Source organism: Bombus bifarius, unplaced genomic scaffold (genome assembly GCF_011952205.1).
Source record: "Bombus bifarius isolate JDL3187 unplaced genomic scaffold, Bbif_JDL3187 scf7180000008199, whole genome shotgun sequence".
Lineage (NCBI taxonomy): Eukaryota > Metazoa > Arthropoda > Insecta > Hymenoptera > Apidae > Bombus > Bombus bifarius.
In genome coordinates, this window is record NW_022884505.1 from 1,279,649 (window position 1) to 1,304,132 (window position 24,484).

The window sequence follows — 24,484 nt, forward strand, 5'->3', positions numbered from 1 at the left end:
TTAAATCCTTAGAATGTCGAGGTCATGCTGTTCGATTTTCTTTCGATATTGCGCTGTGATAGTCTGGTCTCCGGTCTACTTGAGGTTTCTAGGAATTTTACGAAGAAATTTAGGTATCATAGAAACAGAATATCAATCTATCAAGCCTATAAAGCTTCTTCAGCTCTATTTTCTTGATGAATGCAACAGGGTCGTTCACAGTAGCGATCCCCTGACAGTTTCGTACAACAAATTTTCTACGATTTCTACGTAAACCAAAAAATCGACGATATTAAATATAAATTCAAGTGAAGCTTCTCATTACAGCAAAATGGGACTGGTTTAAGGTTTCGTTGGACGAATTAGTCGTGATGAATCATCAAAGAGACTTATTTTAGATCAAACTTATTGTTAGTTGGAGTCTTAGAGAATTGCTAAAACTGACGAAATAATCTACTCGGGATGTAAAAGGTGAGAGTTTGAAACTCTGCGTGACGTCGAAGAGTTACGTCTTGGAAATTCGAAGAAAGAGAAACGTAGGTGTTCTGAATGACTCCTTGCAAATGTAGATTGATTGTCTCTGAATCTAGGATAGTCTACGAAAAAGTAAGGTGAAAGGGATTTCATAATATCAGACGTCAACGATGGCTCGATGATTCGGTGTCCACTTATCTTACGAGAAGATACGCCTCTTAACATGTTCTTGGCCGTGTATTAATCGCGTTCAGGAAATGATATAGTTACAGACTTGATTATGTTCGAATTGAACGAATATCATTTGTCACATATAATTTTTTATGAAACCAATATTTAATGCTTCAGGAGTTTGAATAACATGAAATAGTATGCACACAATCTTATTTCTACAGTATTATAAGATCTCTGTTCAATTTCTTTTCTTTCTTTAATTTACATATAATGTTGGAGCATTTAATATATACAAATTTTTGTATATATTGAATTTCACCGACTATGGTGCGCATAATAATATTTTGTCATACAAAATATATTATTCTTTCGTTGTAAACGAAATTGCAAATTTCTCTGAATTATAAACTAATTGATTATCCTACCTGATATAAAATTGCAAAATTATGAGAAGGAAGCTTATAGCCTGTAACTTATAACTTGTTAATTTATTAGTATTATTGATTGGTAAACTATTGTACAACAGAACCCTGATAACATTTCTTTGGGAAAAAAGTATAATTACGTGTCATACGTAACACAATTGCTATATTTTTCAGTGTAAATGCATTGTGTCTCAGATGAAGAATCTCGTGAATGATTTATAATTTCGTCTGAAACAACCACATTTCGTCATTATATTATTTATGCGACATAGAATTGGAATGCGGAATTCAGACAGATTGTCGTTGCTCGTCTGTTAACTAACTCATTTTTCATATTTTTCCATTGAACGTAAGAATGATGCAATCATAGTTGTTATCATGTTTAGTTCCGACTTATTTGCTTAAACCAGCGTTTTCTAATTGTCAGCACTCAGCTGTCTCAATATTTTTTTATGTTCAAGACAATGATCTAACATAATGTGACAAAGTAATTCCTCGATATTGAAATATTAAGTTTCTAAAGACTCAGGTCCAAAATTTCACAAGTAATAACTAAGAGCGTCTGTCTAAATCATTATTTTCATAAATTTCTAGACCAAACATTATTTTCTAAACTTCTAGATATTTTATTCGTCATATTTTCATAAATTTCTCATAAATCCATAAATTTCTGTTCATAAATATAATCGCGCGTAATATATAGCAACCTTCAATGCGACCGAGATATTTTTCTACTTCAGTCGCGAGCTAAACTGTTTCACATTAGGAGCACCACTCTATCAGACTTAAAGCAGCGAGTCACAGAGATTCTGTGACGTTCTATGCTCCATAAATCGCAACCACGTTGCAGCAGATCCGTTCGTTTCTCGGAATCGTTTTCCGTATATCCCACGATCGACTAACGTAAACGCTGCGAGAATAATTCCTACGAACTAGGGGAATCACTGTTCGTTAATCAGGTATTCGATGTACATATTTATTGATCCACCCACTATCCGTCCAGCTGAGTTTTTGTTCGTCGGTTTCGTTATTTTTATATATATACTTTCCCTGTACTCTTATTTTTACTCTTTTATTGGTCTATTACTCCTTATCATATGATTCCGTTATTTTTTGTATTTCTCTTCTTTTTGTTTCCTTTTTTATTTCGTTGCTCTTTTATTTTTGTCTTTTTCATTTCTTCATATCTTCATTTCCTTTGATTACATTTCTCATGATAACGTTTCATATTGCGTGCCGAATGAAAAGCGAGTAGAATGGGCAACCAGAACGCACAGATGCGAATGCAGAATTGTCCAGCCTTGTAATCGACGATATATTCTTAAGGTAGATTATTTTTGGGGAAAAGAAGGCATTGTTCCTTGCCAGATGACCTTTCTGCCACGAACTTGGAGGCGTCGTGCATTTTCAGTGGTTCATAGAGGCATCTGCGTTTCTGCCGTATTCTTTCCCTCCATTTTCGAGAAATCCATGATAAATATGGTGTTTCCCCATGAATCCTTCCCAGAGATATCTGTGTATCCGATAAACAGTGTAACTTTTTACCCAATTATTTCTGGGAACGATATCTGGTTTTGGAACGCACTGCAATAATTATAGGAATACTTCAGTGCCGGATTTCAGCTAAGAGAGAGAACGATAATAATTTTGGCAATTTGGAGAATCGTCTGAGATCTCGAAAACTCTTAGCGATCTCGTCAATCGTGTTAAAGGACTTAAATCGTCAGCATTGTTTCGAACCTGCCATGAACAATGCTTTTGTATTATATAAATGCATCGTATAATTAAAAATGATATTTATTTAATTGTTTTAATCAATTATGAATTAAATTCGCCCTTTCAAACGATATTCAGACGCGTCTAAATCATTAAAAAACATTGCAAAAAATCTTCTTCATTTTCTCAAAGATATTAATTTGTATCGCCTATTGCGATATTCTAAGCTTAATTTGCAATTAAACACTTAACTCTAACATACACTGTATGTTAGTATGTAAGTTTGTCACTTGCCTTGTTGTAACTTACACTCCATTTTTTTTTAACAACATAACATACTCGTGTATTTATATCTTTAATATCTTACATTATTAGTTACTTATCACTGTAGTCTTGTATTTAATTATTATATCGGTATCAAGTAATCTACGAGTATTTACATAAAGCAATTTCCACAGTACAATCTTAAGCAAAGAAATAAAATTGTTAACATATCGATATGGCTTCAAACTCGCACACATATTTAATTTTGAAGTTCCATCGTATTATGGAGGGTTAAAATAGTTTAAAAAAATTTGTGTTTCATGCTCTGCATTAGGCTATATTCTTTCCTTTTGTTCTTTTAGTAAAACTATCAATTAGGAATGACTATAGACAATTCAATGAACTTAGAATGATGGAATGGGCCCAAGCTTTTACGTCATTGAGAAAAACTTGAGAAAATTTCCCAAATTATCGAAAGCAAGTTATCGTCATTGCTATTACATAGACGTGATTCATTCTCGATTGCGTACATAGTGAAGTGCTAAAATCTGAATGTTTTCTTCAATATCTACAACGTGTAAACGTTTGATTGAGTACATTACTCTTCAAACTAGGTAGCTAAACTCACATACGTTTTTCACGTAACTTGATAAAATATTGAGTAATCCTCTGAAATGTATATAACGGATAAAGTTTTTTCATAATCGTTGTTCGGTTTTATCTTTCACAAGGTCTTCGAGATTAACTAATTGCCTATAATGGTTTCTTCCATGCTCTTCGAATACTATATTCCGATAAATGCAAATGCTCTTGGAAGATAGGAAAAATATACTTAGACTCCAGTGCATCAGATCAATTTTCTTAAGATATACGTTTCTCTTCTAGTTTATTGAAAGCTAACTGTATCTGTAATCATCGTTTTCATTATTACTTAATTACCCCGAAGGAGTATTTAAAAGTGATGAACTTGTGTATTTAATTAAACTACAGATAGAACTGAAAGTTAAATTTGTGACAGAAACATTTGTGTGCTTCCGGACATTTATGAATACAAAATTTTAACTATATGCATAGTGTTTCCTCATTAATTTATTTCTTAAAAAAAGATGCATTTGTGTCATTCTTTTATTTTGTTCACCGAGCCCTTCATTGAATTATATTGGACAGACCGTATCTCATATTTATTAAACCATTAAATCAAAACTATAGAAGATCCCAAAAGCGTAGTAATTCAAATCACCATAAAATTCTCCAAAAATCAAATTACTACAAATAAAGTTTACATGCTCGAATGATAGTATATTTCAAAGATATATCTTAGTATATTTTGTTTTCTAAAAACGAGACTATAATGGGTCGAAAATGGCCATGTTATACTTAATGCAACCGTACGAGGGCACGAACTAACGATACTAACGCGTTTCTTTTGCAAAATGGTTTTATATCATTACGAACGAAATTCACTTGAACGAGAGGAGTTGCTCGAAGTTCGACGTTCGATGGTTAAGCTTATAACGTTTCAACCGGCTCCGTAAGAACTAGAAATCGGATGAAAGTCTTGTGCAATGGCTTTCCTAGCCAGCGATGTACTTGAAATTCCTCGCACGCGTTATCTGCTTCACTTTTAGCATCGAGAACCGTTAATTTCGTCGATTACTATGATCTATGTTAACCTTTCGCGACACTGTTGCGCTTCGATAATTTAAACGACGGCTCGCGCTTAATGATTTCCTATATGAAATAAAAATAATCACGATGCAACATAGATACAAATATCTCGAATAATATTTCATTTTTAATAACGTTACACGAATTGCGTAGAAATAATTCACGAAATTCTTTGCAATTTAATTGTCTTGTTAATATTTTCGTCAGTCGAAAAATCGAGAAAAAACGGGGGAAAAAAGGAAAACATTCTTTTATTTATTCTTTCTTAGAGAAATATAGATTCTCTTCCTGCTATACATATCCCTTTACTATTTTATCTTTTAAAAAAATTAGTCAGCACGAAACTAATACAGATAATAACTATACAAATAATTATAATAAAATTTCTCAACAGATTGCCTAACATTGGACCATTAGAGATGGATGAACTGACTGTATATTCAATGTCAGAATCTTAGAGCGCTTTAAATATGCGTTTCCAGCTATGTTCTAACAGTTCATAAATTTTCTGGAATGTCAGTCATTCATCATAGACACGCATGGAACCGAGTTATACAAATGCACATGAATGATCTAGGCATGTTCCTCGTTTCGATTTAAATTCAGTGAAGCATTTGATCCCAGTTACAAAAAGAAAGGCAAGGAATAAAAGACTTAAATCGCAGAGAAACATTCTTCTACCATAATGTTGAAAATATAACGGAGAATATCACGTTTGATCGAATTACTTGGGATGTTTAAATATACTTATGTACAGTAGTATATCTGTTCAGAGAGGTTGGTAATTCGTGAGAAACGAAACCGCCTCCGAAGTTCCTGTTTCGTATTCAACCTTCCCTAAGGCGTCTCAAACGATCTACCCGGATTTCCCGATGAGTAACAACGTCAGCAAAGCTTATAACGCGAAACTCCCGGACTATCCCGCTGGTCGTTTCTCCTCTATGATCAGTGACGTAAAAGACCTCGTGACAAGAGTGGAAATCACCGGTTTGCCTTCGATGGAATCGTGATCAGCCGATTGTGTGATTAATGAGATATAGGATAGTATACGATAAATCGACACCGTTATTTACCTGTTGCTGCACTCGTATTCTACATACATACGACGTGCACGATAAGCGACCATCCGTTTCTCGTTCAATGGTTTTCCGACGATTCTAAGCAGACGCCACGATTATAGTGTCGATAATCGTTCGAAATTTCAAGTGGGATTAATCACCAATAATGATAATACATTTTATCGCTGATAATCAAGTAAGCAATTGCTACACATATTTCATTTTTCTTATTTTTCTTCAGGTTATTACCTGTTTACTTCCCGTCACAGATGTTTAATACGTTCGCTATCATTATACGTTGCCTATAACAGCATATATCAGGAATATCTGATAGATTCGAGATAAGTTTGGCTACGTTTGGAAATTTCATTTGTCCATTGTATTCAATGAATCATGCACATCGTAATTCTTGCCAGAAGAAATCTATTGTCGATGATCGTTAAGTGAACATTTACAAAGTAAGTTAATCGCCATTAGGGAATTCCTTGATTTTATTATCTGCTTATATACGTGATTGGCGTTTAATTTTCCAAAAGACGATATTTTTGTGCACATGTCTTTTTAATACAAAAGTATGAATAATTGTAGGTATTCTGTGATGAATGCTGAGCAACAATGTTTGTAACGTCATCACTAGAATAAATTTAGGCAAATTTATACTTTCATATCTAATTAGATAAGTGGAATTTAGATAGAGGATTGTTTTACATAGTGGTAATAATAAGATTATACTATATTCGACGAATGAGACAGATACAGTTGAACATTTCAATTAAGATCCAACTTCTTAAAAGAAATATATTTTATTAACAAGTTTAGTGTGTTTCTCCTTAATTTTCTTTGGTATTCCATACGAGATAGTACTTATTCAAAAATTTAATCATTTGGTAGAAGTCTTAACTTTATCTTCTAATTCAATCATCTTAGGACAATCTTTATACTTGATAGATAATAAAATTTCATATCAATATCATTCATGCTACTATGATGACGTACAAGAGTTTCACTGAGGCAATTTATGTTATCCACATTTTTCTTATGCGGTATATCTTCATTTCTCAAGTACTTCCGGAAATTGTTGAAATAAAATCGTCATATTATAACTATTGTTCAAGTTTCGTATTAGACAGTTGTCACAACTAACATATTGAAAACGATAGTAGCGGCTAGTGTCTCGTACATTGGAATTTTACAGGAGGAATGCCTCGGAAAAGTTATGCTCGTCGACCGACACTCATCCGGAATGCGAAGTTATTCCATTTAAAAGTTTCCGATCGACTTTACAACGTTGAAATAGTCAACGTAGTTTCCCCTTCAATGCAACATTTCAACCATATACGATCTTTTTCTCCTATCTTGTCATTGACTCTGGAAGATCCTATTGAATTTTTCTCATCGCAAGGGAACAATTTTCCAATTTTCAAATTTTGTGGTATCTTCGGATTACTTTCCAAAAATCGAAAGAAACGATTCTCATCCATTTGGAACTTGAATTTCTTTCGGATCAATGGGGAAGTAATTTGGAAAATTCCGTCAATAAGAGAACATAATTTTTCAATCTTCGAGTTTTGCTCAAACTCCAAATGATTCCTTAGAATGGTGAATCCTAATTGATCGGAATTTTTCAGGAAATCACGACCATGGAAATTTCTTAGGTTAAAAATTCTTGTTTCTTACACAATATCCATACTTGTCACGTCTTACTCATTCGACTCGGTCAGTTATCCGTGGGAACGTCGATTGATAAGCTACTAGAAAAAATATAGAAGATAGTAATTACGTAAAATATACACACACACATATATATATCTGCTTTGCTTCAAATTATTCACTGTCCAAAATAATTCAGTTCCAACTATATCTGGACTAATTTCTTTGATCTTTGGTACACCACCAATCTTCATCAAATTATAATACCTATTATCTAACAATTGATTTATAATTAGAAATATTTCATTAGACGTATACTAGACATAACTAGGGAATATGCAATCGTTATTCATTCGACTTAGATAAAAGTCAGACGGCACTTTAGTTCGAAATTCGTAGCGTTATTTTTTCCTATCATGCCTCTGTCAAGTGATTCCAGATCGCTTCAACGATATGACGCTGTTTATTGAAACGGAAATTTCAAACGACATTAATCCATTTCTGAATTCAAATTTGTACGATTTGAATGCAATTGTTTCAGTACAAATTGTTAAAATATCTGTTCTGTATTTGGACATTGATTAACATTCTACAAGAGAATTCCTCCTCGATTGACGTCTTTCTAGATGCAAATAAAAAATATGAAACCATAAGATTCGATACGTTGAATGAAAAGTACATTTGGAGTTGCTAAATTCCTAGAAAACTTTAATAAAAGATGTGAAACATCGTATTGGAACTCGCCACTGTTCGATATGAAAATGTTCGTAGGCGTGCTCTGTGAAGGAATTCGAAAATGTTGATGGCCTGTTATTGGCGCACGTGGTATCCTCGTTGGAAAATTGACTGCTAAACGGAACACAAACTCAAACGTTAAAATCGACGGTTCAATCAAAGCCATCGAAAAATTATAGTGCAAAATATCGCAAAATATTGACAGCTCGCTACGAAACGGCCAATTACTTCCTACAATGTGTGTAAGAAACGACTTAATTAAAAAAAACAAAAATACAAGGGGAAGAATTATAATGTTTGAACTAAAACTCGACTTTACGAATTTATATCTTTGGATAATATTTACATATTCGCTTCACAGTGATCTCTAATAGAAAATAAAATCTGGACCTTTTACCCTTATTTTGTATCAAAATAACCAGCCTATTTTTACTTTCGTGTTTTCCCGTTTTCTGGAAATTCACGAATATACCATCCTCGTGAAACAGCGTGAACCGCCATAGTGACACGCTGCACGCACAAAGGCGTCACAGTTTTAGCAGTATCGACGTGTAAGAATACGTAGGCTCGTTAACACGTCGTATCAACAAACAACAGCGTGTTATTTCTCGGCATACGTGACTACTTCAGCGTCACATGACGTGGAAGCTACCGGTCTTACTCAGAAACTGACGTTGTAATGTGCAAAACATTATTATATAGATATAATATTGTGCGTTCAGACAAGTATCCATCATGGTGTATTTTTAACGTGTATTTTTTCGTTGTATTGACGAACATTGTTTAATACTAAAATTGCAATCTTAATGATCCCATATTCTTCCTCTCGTCATCCTGTACGTGTAAAAATTACTGTATAGCAGAATGGCCATTTTCAGTATGTAACAGGTGTTGCTAATAGGTGTGATAGATCAAATTGGCGATTTTCAAACTGATAAAGTGTTTGAAAATGTTGGATTGTTTCTGAGCAGTATAAAAATACTTAAAGATATTCTGACGTAACGAGATGGGTATGTTGCAATGATGTACAAAATTGAGTAAAATAACTAAATAAATTGCATCAGATTGCACTTGATGTTGACAGCTGTGTTGAATGATATACGAGAGCGATATTAAATTGCGTAACGAGATTGGAAGAGATTGTTGTCAAAAGCTATAATTCATTGAGATTAAGAAGCGATGGATTAAAGGTATTAAACGATTAAAGTGTGTGAAGTGTTTGAAGTGAAGTATCTGAGAATTGCGGCTTACACGACAATATAAATATGTTTTAGCGATAATACACGCGAATTCTTTTTTTTTTTTATTGAATGTTTAAAGACACATGCGCTTTCTAAGATTATTAGTGAACAAGGTAAGAATGGGAGATACATATTTCTGATTGGTGCTAAAGCAGCGATTGATATACAAATATTGTTATATATAATAATTAATATTCCGCTAGAATATAGGGCACTACCTTGTATATGTAGCTGAAATATTTTGTATATAAAGATAGAGAGCATCTTGTCACATGTCGAGCTTCAATGTATTTTTCTATGTTGTACTTAGCAACCTGATTTACTCACGTTCTGTTAATAATACGCATACATCGATCCATTCTAGCGGTTGTCAGTAAATGTCATTGACGACACGTTGAATAAAATTTAAATAAAATAAGAAGAAATTAATTATACTAAAAAATTAGGAATATTTTATAAAGGAGATACGAAGAAAATGTATTTCGTCAAAATCTTTTTTGGAATTCTTAATATTGCGATATGTAACTGGTTGAAAACTGATCAACATTTCGTTGTCCGATTGTAGGAAATGCGTGAGAACTTTCGGGACTGATTTTTAGACCATCCTGTATATCAGATACTCAGCTTTTTATTATCAACGAATCCTGCTTCAAAACTACTCGGCGATCTCAGACTTATAAATCACTTACAGAGATCACGAAAATGAAAGTCGTAGAGGCATTCGATTCTAACGAACAATAGTAATAAAAAGATGAATAGGAAGGAGCAATAAAGTTTCTCATGAAAAAAGAAAATTCTCCACACTCGTTTATTTAACTTGGTAAACCCATAAACGTATAAATGTTCGCTAAATCGTACATAATAGCACGATTGCCTTTACACCGCAACTTTTATTATAATAACTCCTTTTACGACACATAACGCTCAAATAGGCGAAAAACAACATACCGAAAACATAATCGCAATATCTTCAAATTTCCTGTTAATGCACAAAAATCTAAATGACAGAACAGTTACGATGTCGTCGAGGAAGAAATTGAAAGTAACCATTTATGTTGACATCGCGCGAGAAGAAAATGACAAAATAAAAGGAAAAGCGTGCAAATTTGCAAATAGAGCGAGATTTATCATCTAGACTCTATTGTTTATTTATTTACACCGACGTTATCATAACTGAATTATCACACGAATGATACAAAGAAGTCGGAGTGCATGTTTATTTGATTAAATAGAATAACCCCCAGCGTTGCAGATAAAATGTTAAATAGGTCCATGTATATCGCTATGTTTAATATTTACAATAATAGCTGCAACGCTTGTTGTTTTTTCGATTTATCGAAGGAATATAGTAAAATGGAACATCTCGTCAACATAGATTTCATATAACGCTTGTAACCAACGAATAATTCTAAATAAGACTCATTTGTATGATTCTCCAAGGATAATCGATTAATCTTGTAAGAGTAATTGACATGGTACATTAAAGATCTCTGATTACATTTCTCATCTATTCCTCATCTTCTGCGTAGGTAATTGTAAAATAATAAAAAATGATAGATAATGATATACAAATATTACCAATGACAGAAATGATTGATTAAAGAATCTGTTGTCTACTTGACAGTAACTCGTAATGTAAAGTGTATGCGAATGTACTTTTGCTTAAAATTATATGTAATTAAAGAACTGTTACACATACGTAATTAACGACGTGTGAAATACACACGTTCTTCCATTTCTATGATACGTAACATGTGATGATCTTTATCGTTTTACATATTATGTAATCGATTACGTTTAGTTACACCACGATGTCGTAACAAGAATTTATGTGCTTAAGTGTCTATTAATTATCCAAATATTCAAAATTAAATATGTCGTGTACGTGATTTTGATAATCGTGCAATCTAGACTGAATCAGAATACCAAGAAATTTATTACATGAGAAACATAATTCTCCTCTGATTGTTCATTTTTCTTTATTTCCCTTATATCTAAAAATTATTTTCCTCGAGAAATTTTGCACCTGATGTTTAAATAGATAAATTACGAAAGAAGAATTAACAATTATTTACACTTTCAATCCTCTCAGAATAAAACGTATTTATGTAGAAGAGATACGACAGGCAAGACTCATTATCTATATTGTATTATATATCCTGAAATTTATGTTATATTATATATATGGAAAAACGACAGGAAAAATGGAAAATGTCAAGTTCTAGCGTTTCTCAAAAAACGGAAATTTATTTTTCAGTATGCAATGTCGCAACTTTATATTTTCTCATTATATTAAAATGAAGCATTCTATTCCACGTTTCATTCCGCATCATCTTCAACTTTCACTTACAATTTTAAGTAATACACGACACATTAAACTGTAAAAAATGAAAAGTACGTTATACACAATATAATTTCTTACAACTACGGTAAACTTCAGGAAAATTTTTATTCGAATTTTACCCAAAATTCGTTAAAATTGACATTCCCCTTTCATCCCGTGTACACTTCACACACGTACCTAATATATTCATAAAAGATTTCTACAAGTTTTGAATACATTCGCGAGCAACCGTATAATACCAGCTGTTATATTTTCATTATAACTAGTTTTTGTCATTTTTTAATTATATAATTGCTAGCCTTTATTATGCGAAATGAGGTAGAAAATGATATCAAAGAACACCGTAATTTCGAAGCAGACATAAGGTCAGAATGATGGCACTCGAGCACCGAAGCTCGATCGCAAAATCACTCGGTTCCCAATGTTACCAGATTTCATGTAAAATGGCTATTTTAAGCGCGGCCGCTAATGTTTTTTCCGCGGCCAATGCGCTCGAAAAAACAAACATTGAAGTAGGACAAGGAGCGATTAGGTAACGCAGAAAGCAGATCGACGTCGACGCGCGAGAGTAACCTACGTCACGATGCCTCTCGACTGCCTTCTCTGATAATCGTCGTCTCCAGATTAGAACGCAATGACTTTACACTTTTCTCAAGACACGTTACATGCGAATCTTGAAAAAACGATTCCGTGTTACGTCATCCATTACGTTTGCGTTCATTCGACGACATATACACATAATACGAGGCGTACCCATAGAGCAAGTTCCGTTAACAAATATATTACTGTCGCGACGCTGCAATCGCGAATAATCCTCAGACTGTAAAGATGGATATTCTACGCGCGAACAATTTCGACCGAGTTGAAGATTTCTCAAAGTCCCGAAGTTGATCGTCGTTTGATTGGTCACTCGAGTAATAGTACGAAAGTCGAATATAATGGAGCCACAGATGTTAACTTCGATCCATTGTCTGTAAAAGGTCGAAGACCTGTCCTAGATCCATGTGAAACTTCGAAGCCAGACGATCCTATCGGATTCATAAGAAACATCTTCTGAATCCATGCGCGAATCAAAAGCATCGAGCCGTGTTAGGAATTTCGAATTATCGATGGGCTCCGATCTCCGAGTCTACTTGATGACGAGAATGACATAGCTTGATAGATATCCACGTTATTCTTCCTTCCCTGCAAAAGAAAAACGAAAGGAAGAAAAGAAGAAGAAATGACGGAGCGCGAATTTTAGCGCGATATTTCTTCTGGTATTTTATTGTAATTGGCGTTATCGAATTTCGTTGAATTTAATATTACAATTACGAAAAGGAAATTCTAAATGAATTTATTTGTTTAATATATTTTCCGTCGCTATTTCTTGTCTGGTTCTCTAAAGGTTCCAAAATTATCCAAAGTTCGAAGAAATTAAAATAAAGGGCGTGAAGCAATTACTAGATAAACATCTAAGTAGCAGAATTTAAACGAGAGGTTCGTCTTGAAAAGGCTAATGAAATTAAATTCCCAACTATCCAATGTAAGTCTAATCGAATTTAAGTCGCGTTAATTACCAATAATTAAACCACAGGTGTGGTCTAGTGTTGAATATAATGGAGGTTTAATCAACTCGACTGCTACGTGGAATAATTGCTTTCAAGGATACGTGTCCTCGAAACGAGACTCGTGTTCCAATAATGTGTCGTCGTGCCAAATTCGAGATTCTCACGCGTTTTAATGAAATCGACGCGTTGGTGTTACGTCGACTACTTGCTCTATGGATATAAATTGGGAAGTTCATTTAAAGTATCTGCTTTCGTTTATTTTTATAACACTTTTTGCCATGCAAGTGCTCGATGTTGTGAAACAGTAGAAGATAGGAAGGAAGAAATATTCATAGAAAAACAGCGTGATCATTATTTGAAGCAATTAATTATTCGATGCATATAGATACGCATCGATGATATATGATTCATATAGATATTTATGGGGATTCGTAATTTTATAAATTGACTAGACAACTCTATAGATTGAAAAATAGAAAATGCAACGACATTGTAAACTTATTCTTTAATTAGAAATTATTCTCTAAAATTCTCATTGAAATTTACTATTATTTACACGGAGTGAAACAGTAATAATACGTTTCTGGGCAACGGAATTGAGAAATCCACAAAAGCGAAGGGACGAATTGAAGAAACGAAACTTGTGCAGATCTTCGTTTCACTTCCAACTTTCACTTTGTTTCATCTTCGAAATATCTTTTACATTTTTGCCCGTACAACGTACATATTTGCAACTTTAGCTCTCCATTAAATGCCCGAAAATTCGCACTTTGCTTTGAAAAACTTCAGTTCTTCGTCGATTCTTTTTCCCTATGCCTCCGCGATGAATAAAATTTAGATCGAGATCAGTCATTCGCGCGTATTTCCCTCGAGGCGTTATTAAAGAAAAGTAGAAAAGCTTTTTTTAATAGCTTTTTAAATACAAACACGGAATATTTGTAGTCTCCGGCATCGCGCGTTCTTCGATAAATAAATATTTAATAAGTAAATAATAAAGTAAATATTTCATTTTCCATGCGATGCTCTGATTTATTTGTCGATGAATTGGTAGGAGATAAAATTTTCGTGAAAGAAAAAAACATCGATGCATCGATAAAACGTGCATTCAATGGAAACCGATATCGCGTGTATGAATAATCACGACCAGATGCAAGGCAATAAATGATCGCTTCGCGGTTTCATCATGACAAATAAGAGCTTTCGTTCAACGATATTTACAATTTACTCTTATATTAGAGAATATTACACGCGTCGAATGACACATATCAAACAGATATCGGAATCTATACAATATGTGACATTCGTAAATTATCACTTCTGCGAACACTTTATTCAGATATTCCGTTATCCATTTTCTTGGGCGTAACGGTGAAACGAAAAATGCCAAAGATACGAAAGCAACTGTAACAAATTTATTATGCTATAAGACGAGGTTATCATGCTGCAAAACAAGAATAGGTTTATCATCAATCATCAACGTAATCATTGCTTGTTAATATCCCATTTCAATAAAGAAATTAATAAAAGATTGAATTTATTACTCAAGGAAGCTGATTTTAATTTTGCTCCTTATCATACGCGTTAATACTCATCCATCATACTTTCACGTATCTTGGCATTTTTTCCAAGTTAACCACAAGTTATAACATTTCAACGGCGTAAAATTAAAGACGACGCTAGAGGTCAAGGTACTGTTCTCTCTTTATACTTCCTACTTTTATTGCAACTTATAAAAATCATGGTATATACTAATCAAGATATCGATTGCTGAACTGTGGAAAACCCTTTGCCGACGTTAGATATAGTTCAGTTTTACTCTTTGTCGAATAAGGCAAACTATATATGCATCTAATGAATAAATATTCATATCGTTGCTAATTACGACAGGTGTACCGACACATTTAAAAAAGAAACGACCAGCTGAATAACGCTATTATGAACAACTCTGTAAAACGATGTTCTTTTGAACGCCGTGAGGACGCAAAAGAAGATGAACAATTCGATCGATTGCAGGGTGAAGGAACGAAAGAAGAGAGAGAGGAAAATTTCGAGAAACTGGGAAGTTACGTACGGGAGACTTACCAATCGTAAGGAAGCTTACAATCAGCGGATTTGCTCGGAATGCTGAAAAACAATATTTATATCGGGCAAAACGTGGGCAAGAGACTGTTCGACGAAGATACTCGTGCGAAATATTATTCGAACGAGGGCCTACGTGATTCCGTGTACGTGCTCGTCGATTCGTAGGAAGGTGTAAGGTCAGTTTCCAGCGATCTCCATCTCCCACTTCTTCTTTTCGGATCGCGCTCTCAGAATGAAAGTGGCGACTAAAAGACGCAAAAATAGTCCACGTTGTTTTATTTATAGACTGTGAAACCTGTAGACTGGCAGAGACACCGATCGACGGCCTACGTTGCCTCTCTTCTGCCGAAGAATCGAGCGAATGACGAGAATCGAAAAGAAGGACGGTTTTATTCGATTAACGCGTTACCCGATATCGAAACTACTAATTTCTAACTAATTACGTGTAAGCGTTAAATTAGACTGCGCATTTTTATGCAGATACATAGATTCTGTATATCGAGTTATCACGATTTGCATATTTCTTTCTAAATCGAGTTTTATCTGCGGCAATGTATGATTCACGAATGTGATTCACGATACCTTGGTATAATAATCGTCGTGCAATCGGCTTATCAGTTAATATCAAATATAACCGTTTATAATCTGAATCTATATTCATAGTACCTTGAGCAAGTGTACACAACGGTAAGAATCAGATAAGAATTAATTCTACACAGTGATTTATGTCACTGAAACAAGAAATAGGAGAAGAGTTTAACGATATTCGGAAGAAAAATCTTGGTCACGGATGCAGTATCGAAGATTTCAAAGATTCTGAGGCATAGACACGTCCGTGAAAGGACCGGAAAAAATCAGATTTAAATATGTACATTTCAATTACGTTTTGTGACGATCTCTTTCGATCTATACGTTCATTTGGCCAGATAAACGGTAGCAATTTACGGCAGAGAACCTTGAAAAACTATCGTTGATTCTTGCAACGAAAATTGTGAGAACTAAATGTCGATACGTAAGAACATAATAATTCGTATTTCGTAAATATAAATATAATATGCATGTATTATGTGCGCATATGCATTCTGCATCATGTGGCGTATATCCTTACATAATATGGTATATTTTCTACACATAAGTTGAATATTCGAACACGCTTTAGCCGCATAAAAATCCGCAGTCTATTAATAACGCTTACATAGTTCTTACAGCAACTATATGAATGATTTTAATTAAAGTGCTGTGTATATCTTTTATTTTTTTCCTCTCCTTTAAAAAAGCAATACTTATCTCTTGTTTAAGTATGCAAAATAATATTTTACTTATCGTTGTTAACGTTCATCTTGTGATTGCATTTTCCCTGTTGACAATCTATGCCTCGTGGAGTGATTTAAGGAAAATTATTATATACCGCATCTAAAGCTTGCCAGTGGACTTTGAACTTTTTTGGATATCCCGAGTTACGGTTACAATCTGTTCGAGACTTTTGCAATTACTAATTATTGTGAATTACTTTAGAACGATACGCAAAAGTATTGGGATGTTTATCGTAGAAAAACTTTTATACAAACGACCTTATCTTACCGCATTGTAGAACATTGATACATTATTATACTTTTGCTGACGTATTCTTCCCATTTATTACTTCGATCGATCGATAGTTTAGTCAAGCGTCTAAAACCCTAGGTAAAGTTTTAAATCGTCATCGACGTGAACATTATTAAAACTAGTTATCTGAGTATTTTCGTTACTAAATTAAATGCGTATCTAGATGAAAGAAATGTTAATCGCGAGAGGTGAACTAACAAATCATTAAAATGAGATCCTTTAAATTGTAGAAAATGAAAAAGAGGATATCAAAAGGCAGAAGAAAGCAAACATCGATTACGTCGTCTCGTTACGTGAAGTATATTTCCAGAATATCATTAAAACACGGGACGAAAGAATTAAGCGCTGTGATAATGAACGAGATTGTTTTCGGATGAAGAAACTTGCTTACAATTAAGAAAAGGAAAATCAGCCAAAATTAATCTCTAACGGAGAGGTAGCGCGTAAAACATTAATTAAAGCTATGGAGCAAGTGATTCAGTCGCGTTTCTCGGAGCTTGAAAAATAGCGTTTCTTCAATTTATTCAAATTATTCGTGTCGCTTCCTATTCTCTGCGAAGGATCTTGCTGAAAGATCCTAAAAGATTAAGAAGGCGACGCAAACGGCGCTGTAATGCATTTACAGGACCATATAATTTCTTGCAATTATTATTTAAGTATTAGGTTGTTCCAAAGGTTTCTTTCGTTTCATAAGGAAACAACAGATGCACAACATCCTTTGTTTTATATTATTTTATTGAATTATGTATAATCATAATAACGGAAATAGAACAAAATGAATCACACACAATTCAATAAAATAATATGAAACAAAAAATGTTGTTCATTCGTTATTTCCTTATAAAACGAAAGAAACTTTTGGGATATTCTAATACTTGTGCAAGTTGGGAACAAGACCGAAAATCTATACAGGGTGTTTCGTAACAAGTGTGATTCGTTTCGGTAGTGGACAGATGACATAAGGGCAATGAAAAGTCTTCGTACGAACCTATGTCCTATCTGACCTTGTTTTAGAATCATAGTCACTTTTGTATTACAATAATCCGCGACAGTTTATCATCGTAGAGGGTGTTCGAAATGACCACCTACGGTTCACACGCAAGATTGCAGTTATCGTGTCAGAGAATTTCGCAGTCTTTCAAAAATTCCAGGTGTATGTCGAATAATACAAAGCGACGATAGCCACTTCGAACACTTTCTACGAAGATAAGCAGTTGCGAATTAATGACACAGAAAAATGGCTATAAATTTCGTAACAAGGTCAGACAGGGATACCCATGCATGTCCGTATGAACTTTCTTCGTTGTTTCCACGCCTCCTGTCTGCGCCTGAAATCGGCTGTCCATGTTATGAAACACCCTGTACAAATATACAGCACAATACAAATGAAACGCAATACGTACGTAGTAGTTTTCTATCGCAAATGTTAAAATACTTTCGTGACCCAGAGTACATAGCACCAGCAGTAGCATGCATAAAACAATATCTCACTTTGTCTCGACATTTTCCTTTGTCCCGCTTTTTCCTAATCGTTAAAATTACGTACCAACGATGCAAGGTGCCTGTATGCCGCAGTGGAATGAGCGTGTAGAGTCAGCATGGAAAAGTACATGATATCCACCTCCCGTTATTTCCTCGAATTTTATTTCCATTTAGGAATAAAATTATAATACTTTCTACTTAAACCATCGTGGAATATTGTTGAGTCTCGAGAGTTGCTTTGAGAATCCGGGATGAAACAATAGTGAAGAAGAAGATGTATGGAGGGTGCGGCGAAATAACACGTACAAACGGGCACGAGGTGACTCCTTGTGAAAAAATAAGAAAGAAATAAAATGGAATAAAATTTGTTCGTTTAAGGTTTAGTTTTTGAGAAAATTGAGTTTGAAAATTTAGCAATTATGAATATTATCGTGCTGCTGGATTTTGTCGGCAAAAATTCGTTTTAGATAAATTTAGACGAATTTCTTAAAAAAACTTATAATTCTTCTCCTGTTTTTTCTTTTTTTTTTTTTAATGCCGTGGCGTGTGCCTTCTACCACTGGCGATGTCGCGTTAATTTGAATTCGAATTCTTTCGAGTTTTACAGTAGTTATGGGAAATTAAAATGCACAACGTACTTTCCACGTTTTACAGTTTAATGTGTGTTTAATGTATTACTTAAGACTGTATAGAATAATGCGAAATAGAATAATGAAAAAAACGTTTTATTTCGATATAATACGTACGAGAAAGTATGAAGTTGTGAGGTTCTATGTAAAAAAATAAATACTCGATTCCCTAGAAAATGCTAAAGCTCGATATTTTCCCTTCTTCTCCCAGATCCTTCGTATGATACGACAGAAAACATTCCAAATTTCATTAAACGTCGCTTGTCTCATCTTGAGTCTCCTTCGCCCTAAAATCCTCTTAATTCGTTTAGAAACGAATAAGTCTCGCGATTAATCCCTGGAAGATTGCGATTCAGTATAAATATTTTGGGAAAGCAACCCCGGCGAGTGTCGTCATCTGCTGGTTATCAACCGGTGTAGCCAGCCAGGATCGTTCGACAAACGTCGACAAAGCCAGTCTCGACTCTTCCTTCGTTGCGGAACGTTGTCGATCGTAAAACACGCGAGCACGCGAAAATCCGCCTCGAATATCGCGAAACAGATCGCAAATGAGTTTGCAAATATACATACTCTAACACGTTGTCAGTAGTTTCATGTTCAATCTAATTAGATTTTTTTGTTTCTTTTGGTGTCGGCAAAAGCATATTGGGACGAAGATGAAAGTTTAATGAATGTTCTTCAGGTTCTTCCCTTCCTTCAGATGGATACGTTTATTCGCAGTTCCCTTTAGGAATATATAATCGGTAGAATGAGTAGTTCTAAAGATATACGTACCTGGTTTGTCAATCCTTTCGTTTGATGTTTGTTGTTACTTTTAAGTGAATCCTTTCGAGAGTAATTAATCGCGTTAACTCTATCATTCTCAAATGATTTAATAGCTGCGAACACTTTTACCTGTCATTTCTGTTTCTATTCTGTTATTCTATTTCTTTTCTTTTTTTTTTTTTTTTTTTATCCATCACCGTTGTCATTTCAATTTTAATCGTTCAAATACGAACAAAAGAACGAATCCATCTCCACGAATTAAACGAACAAAGAAGCACAGCCGTTTAAAAGAGAAATTGATATAAATTTGCATACGTGTTTTAACGACATGAATTTCGATCATCAGGCGCGAAGAAAGTAAAACATTTACAGGCTCGATACGAAGCTTCTTTCTAGAGCATGGTCACTCGGCTGTACTATTTCCCCCGAGGACCTTCGTTCTGCCGATATAAATCGATCGGTCACTTAAGCATTCATGCAGTGCCTCCACATAACGGTCGTATCTTGTGCATTATAGATCGCACGTGCAAACGAAATGCAGAATTTCGATATTTGCTCGTGAGATCTACACGCGAGATACGCGAGCATTATATCCAGATATTTACTTACAATAGAATGTTGAAGTTATATCGTAATCTTCGTTCAAACGTTTCTCCATCCATTTGACTGCTAATGAACAATGGAATGTTTCGCGCAGAAGACAGAGGGTCCTGTAATATGGGTACAATGAATACGGAAATCAATGAAAATGAGATTAACAAAAGATTGAACAAGGCGAATTCCATCGAGGAGTTCTACGCTGGTACCGGCGTCCTTGTCACCGGAGCGACAGGTTTCGTGGGGAAAGGTCTCCTGGAAAAATTGATGCGCGTTTGTCCGCGTGTCACTGTCATCTTCTTACTGATCCGCCCGAAAAGTAACCAAACGATAGAGCAACGATTTAAGAAGCTCATAAACGATCCCGTGCGTAGATTAGGTTCTCGTCGTCTACGAACGCCCTCGCCAAAAACCGAACTCATCAACTCCGCGTCTTTCTTTTCTTCTTCAGATCTACGATGGCGTGAGAGCGAAATATCCCTCGGTTCTCGGCAGAGTACAGCCCGTAAGGGGTGATGTGAGCCTGCCGAATCTAGGTCTTTCGCCGGAAGACAGGAATCTGTTGCTGAAGAAGGTGAACATAGTGTTCCACATGGCTGCCACGGTAAGATTCAACGAGCCTCTGAGCGCGGCTGTTAATATGAATACGAAAGGCACTGCTCGTATCATCGAACTATGCAAGGAACTGAACCACGTAATCAGCATCGTCCACGTTAGCACAGCTTACAGCAACGCGAATCTACCGCAAATCGAGGAGAAAGTATACACGTAAGTACGAATGACGCGCGAATGTTGTTCCGTGGTTCGGTTTGCGACCGTGGCATGTTTTGCAGCACGAGTTTGGAACCTTCTACGGTGATCAACATGTGCGACAAACTAGATGTCGAATTGATCAACATGTTAGAGAAAAAGATCCTGGATACTCATCCGAACACGTACACGTTTACGAAGAATCTAGCAGAGCAAATTGTAGCTAGCGACAGCAAAGGTTTGCCAGTTGCGATAGTACGGCCAAGTATAATCGGTGCCTCGCTGGAAGAACCGTGTCCTGGCTGGCTAGAGAATATCTTTGGAGTTACAAGTATTTCCATAGATCTTAACGACAATAATTTATTTGATGCTCTTTGCATCTCGCATAAGTAGAGTTAATCAATTTGCCCTCTGCACGAGAGAAATTAGCTTTAACATTCCACACGTCGTTATTAAATATTTGAACGTATTCAAGATCATCGTTGTTATCGTGTACATATACGTATTTTTTTCTTTTTTTTTTTTTTTTTGCTGACAATTGTAATTATCCTTTCTAAATACCTATTTATCGCTGTATCTCCGATAGTCGAGAATCGCGAGTAATTTCTACAGAAATTTAATGTTACAGATATCTTTCTGCAAATCAGCAAAGGTTCTGCGAAAGCTATTTGGGGCAGGAAGGACGCGAGATTGGATTTAGTGCCTGTGGATTTCGTAGTCGACACGATAATGTGCGCCGCGTGGCACGTCACGCTACATCATCGCGATAATGAAGTTAAGGTTTACAACTGCACGAGTAACGCGTACCCTTTTAAGTAATGTTTATTGAGAATTCTTATCGACTAATGTGATTCAATTATCATCAGAGTATCCGAAAAATTTTAGTTCATTCGTTTGACGCGAGCAAAGGTAAATTACAAAAGTTCACTTTCACTCACAATACCTCAATTTAGAAGACTAGAAAGGTAATTAAGATTATGTAATATTTCTTATCCCCAAGTTACTCTGATGGTAATAAACTGTATTTCAAATATTATTCGATCAATTCTATATGCATAAACGTTGTAATTTTCAAGATGGGGTCAGATGAAAGATGCCATGGTGAAATGTAGCATAGAAACGCCGCTGAACGGTACGCTATGGTACCCGGGTTGTCCGATGGTAGCTAACAGATATATTTACAACGCCCTCAACCTAATCCTGCACGTTCTGCCTGCGTTCGTCATAGACATCTTTTTAAGATTTCGCGGTAATAAGCCAATGTGAGTATTTTATTGTTTCTGCAACAACGAGAACAGTTTTTCTTTTTGTAGTAGTAATCTTTGCCCCTATCTATAATAATATTTAAAAATGGCGTTTCAGAATGATGAAAATTGTCAAATATTGCTACCAACTTGTAACAGTGACAGCGTATTTTACCATGCACGAATGGACCTTCCAAAGGGATAACATTACCGACATGGTAAAGAAAGTGAAAACGTTAAAAGACGGCAATGTCGTGAAACTAGACTTGCAAGATATGAATTGGGAGAAATATATCGCGACATATATGATGGGAATTAAGAAATTCATTCTGAAAGAAGATCTTGAATCTATGGATACTGCCAGACAACGATTATCAAAGTGCGTATAGAATGTATCTACGTATTAAAAAATGGGAACTGATATAAATATTTGTATATTTTCATTTATTTCAGGTTGTACTGGATACATCAGACAACTCAAATATCCGCTATAAGCTTTTTACTATGGATAATATTACGCGTTACGTACTGATCATTCGAACGTTATTCCTTCTACTTAAATGAAAAAAGAAGTAGATAAGATTTTATGAAAAAAGGAATCATTATCCGTTTCATTTATAATCAGGTCACTTCATTTATAGTATTGCTTGTTTTGTCTATAAAATTTTAATAAGGATATATGTATTTATACGCATACGCTTTGAAATTTGTAAACAATTCATACATAACAATTTCTATACATAATGCTGTTTGTTGTACAATATTTGCGAATTCTTGTGTGTTATCTTTGTATACGCGTATCTTCGAAGATCCTTCCATTAAATTAAAACAAAAAATAAAATGTGCTGAAATATTTAATTATTAATTTGTTTCCAAAGATTCTACGTCATGCCTTTGTGTAACGCTAAACAACAAAACATAATTATATAGGGAAAAAATAATAATATGTACAACTAATATTTTGTATATTATATCTATTCGCGAAATATAAACACTTTTCCGCATAATAATACAAATTTCTTTCATTCTCCATCAAACAAAAGCACGAGGAATAACTATTCGACGATAACAAAAATTTCCCGATGAAGAGTTTATTGAACTATAAACAACGATGATAAAAAATAAACATCTTTTAAAATAAAATCGTTCTAAATTAAAATCTTTCGAACAAATCATCATTTATCCTAAAAACTTACTTTAGTCTCTAAATTATTTGTTTGTAAACCTCGTAGCTCTTTGACCAGTTTACATTAAAATATTTACATTATAAATTAAGAATCAACGCACTCGTGCGCACAACTTCACGCCGCTGTGGAATAGCGCGACATTGCATCGCTTGTATGCTTATATGCCGAGCCTAAATTAACATGTTCTTTATCTTATACATAGTTGTATTGGTTTAACACCGGTAGCACAGGCCACGGCCACAGATACCACAGACCATAGTCTGGAATATAGAGGTTGGAAGCTCCCGTGGTGGGAGTAAAGCTCATGATATCGAGAGTTGTGCTTTACAGGTCGGCCGCTACCATAATGCGTCGATCTATTTCTTAGAATTTTGCATATAGCGCCATCCTACGGTGAGAATAATAACTACATACACTGAAGGTAAAGAATATAAACTGAATTAAATGACTTCATAATCTTTCATAATTTATTTAAAATACTTATGCAGTATTTCGTCCGATACAGAAAAATGTTATTTAATTAAATATTAATTATGTGAACCATCAAGAAGTATTATTATCTCGATTAAAAAAATACAATTTTTTAATCAAATATATTTTTAATACATTTATTGTATGTACATATTATATATATATTATACGCATCTATTGGAAAATAAATTTGTTTTTAAGTTTTGTTTAATTCATTAAAAATGTTGTAACTATTAATACTGTACCATGTAATGCTTTTCGTTTTGAATACGAACGAAGATGCTCGTTCTTCACTACGACAACAGATAATTTTTTACTATATTCGCTCTAATTTGGCCGACAATGTGGCACGATATATGGCCATAGCGTATTGGATTGAAATTTATTATTATCA

General features: G+C 34.6%; 1 protein-coding gene across 6 annotated transcripts in view; it reads left to right on the forward strand.

Moving 5' to 3' along the window:
• Positions 1 to 23,001, forward strand: part of LOC117210176 (putative fatty acyl-CoA reductase CG5065) — a 45,839-nt gene extending 22,838 nt beyond the window's left edge. Inside the window, exons 2-10 of one of the 6 annotated variants that reach the window (XM_033452931.1) lie at positions 15,292 to 15,536; positions 15,646 to 15,805; positions 20,539 to 20,804; positions 20,890 to 21,206; positions 21,272 to 21,519; positions 21,817 to 22,003; positions 22,265 to 22,450; positions 22,551 to 22,811; positions 22,886 to 23,001. In XM_033452931.1, coding sequence (XP_033308822.1) covers positions 20,559 to 20,804; positions 20,890 to 21,206; positions 21,272 to 21,519; positions 21,817 to 22,003; positions 22,265 to 22,450; positions 22,551 to 22,811; positions 22,886 to 22,964 — 1,524 coding nt within the window. In that variant the 5' untranslated portion in view covers positions 15,292 to 15,536; positions 15,646 to 15,805; positions 20,539 to 20,558 and the 3' untranslated portion in view covers positions 22,965 to 23,001. Of the gene's footprint in view, positions 1 to 15,291; positions 15,537 to 15,645; positions 15,806 to 19,479; positions 19,759 to 20,184; positions 20,805 to 20,889; positions 21,207 to 21,271; positions 21,520 to 21,816; positions 22,004 to 22,264; positions 22,451 to 22,550; positions 22,812 to 22,885 lie in introns of those variants that run through there. The other 5 variants (XM_033452933.1, XM_033452928.1, XM_033452932.1 and 2 more) reach the window with 5 other exon arrangements.
• The last annotated feature ends 1,483 nt before the right edge of the window (positions 23,002 to 24,484 follow it).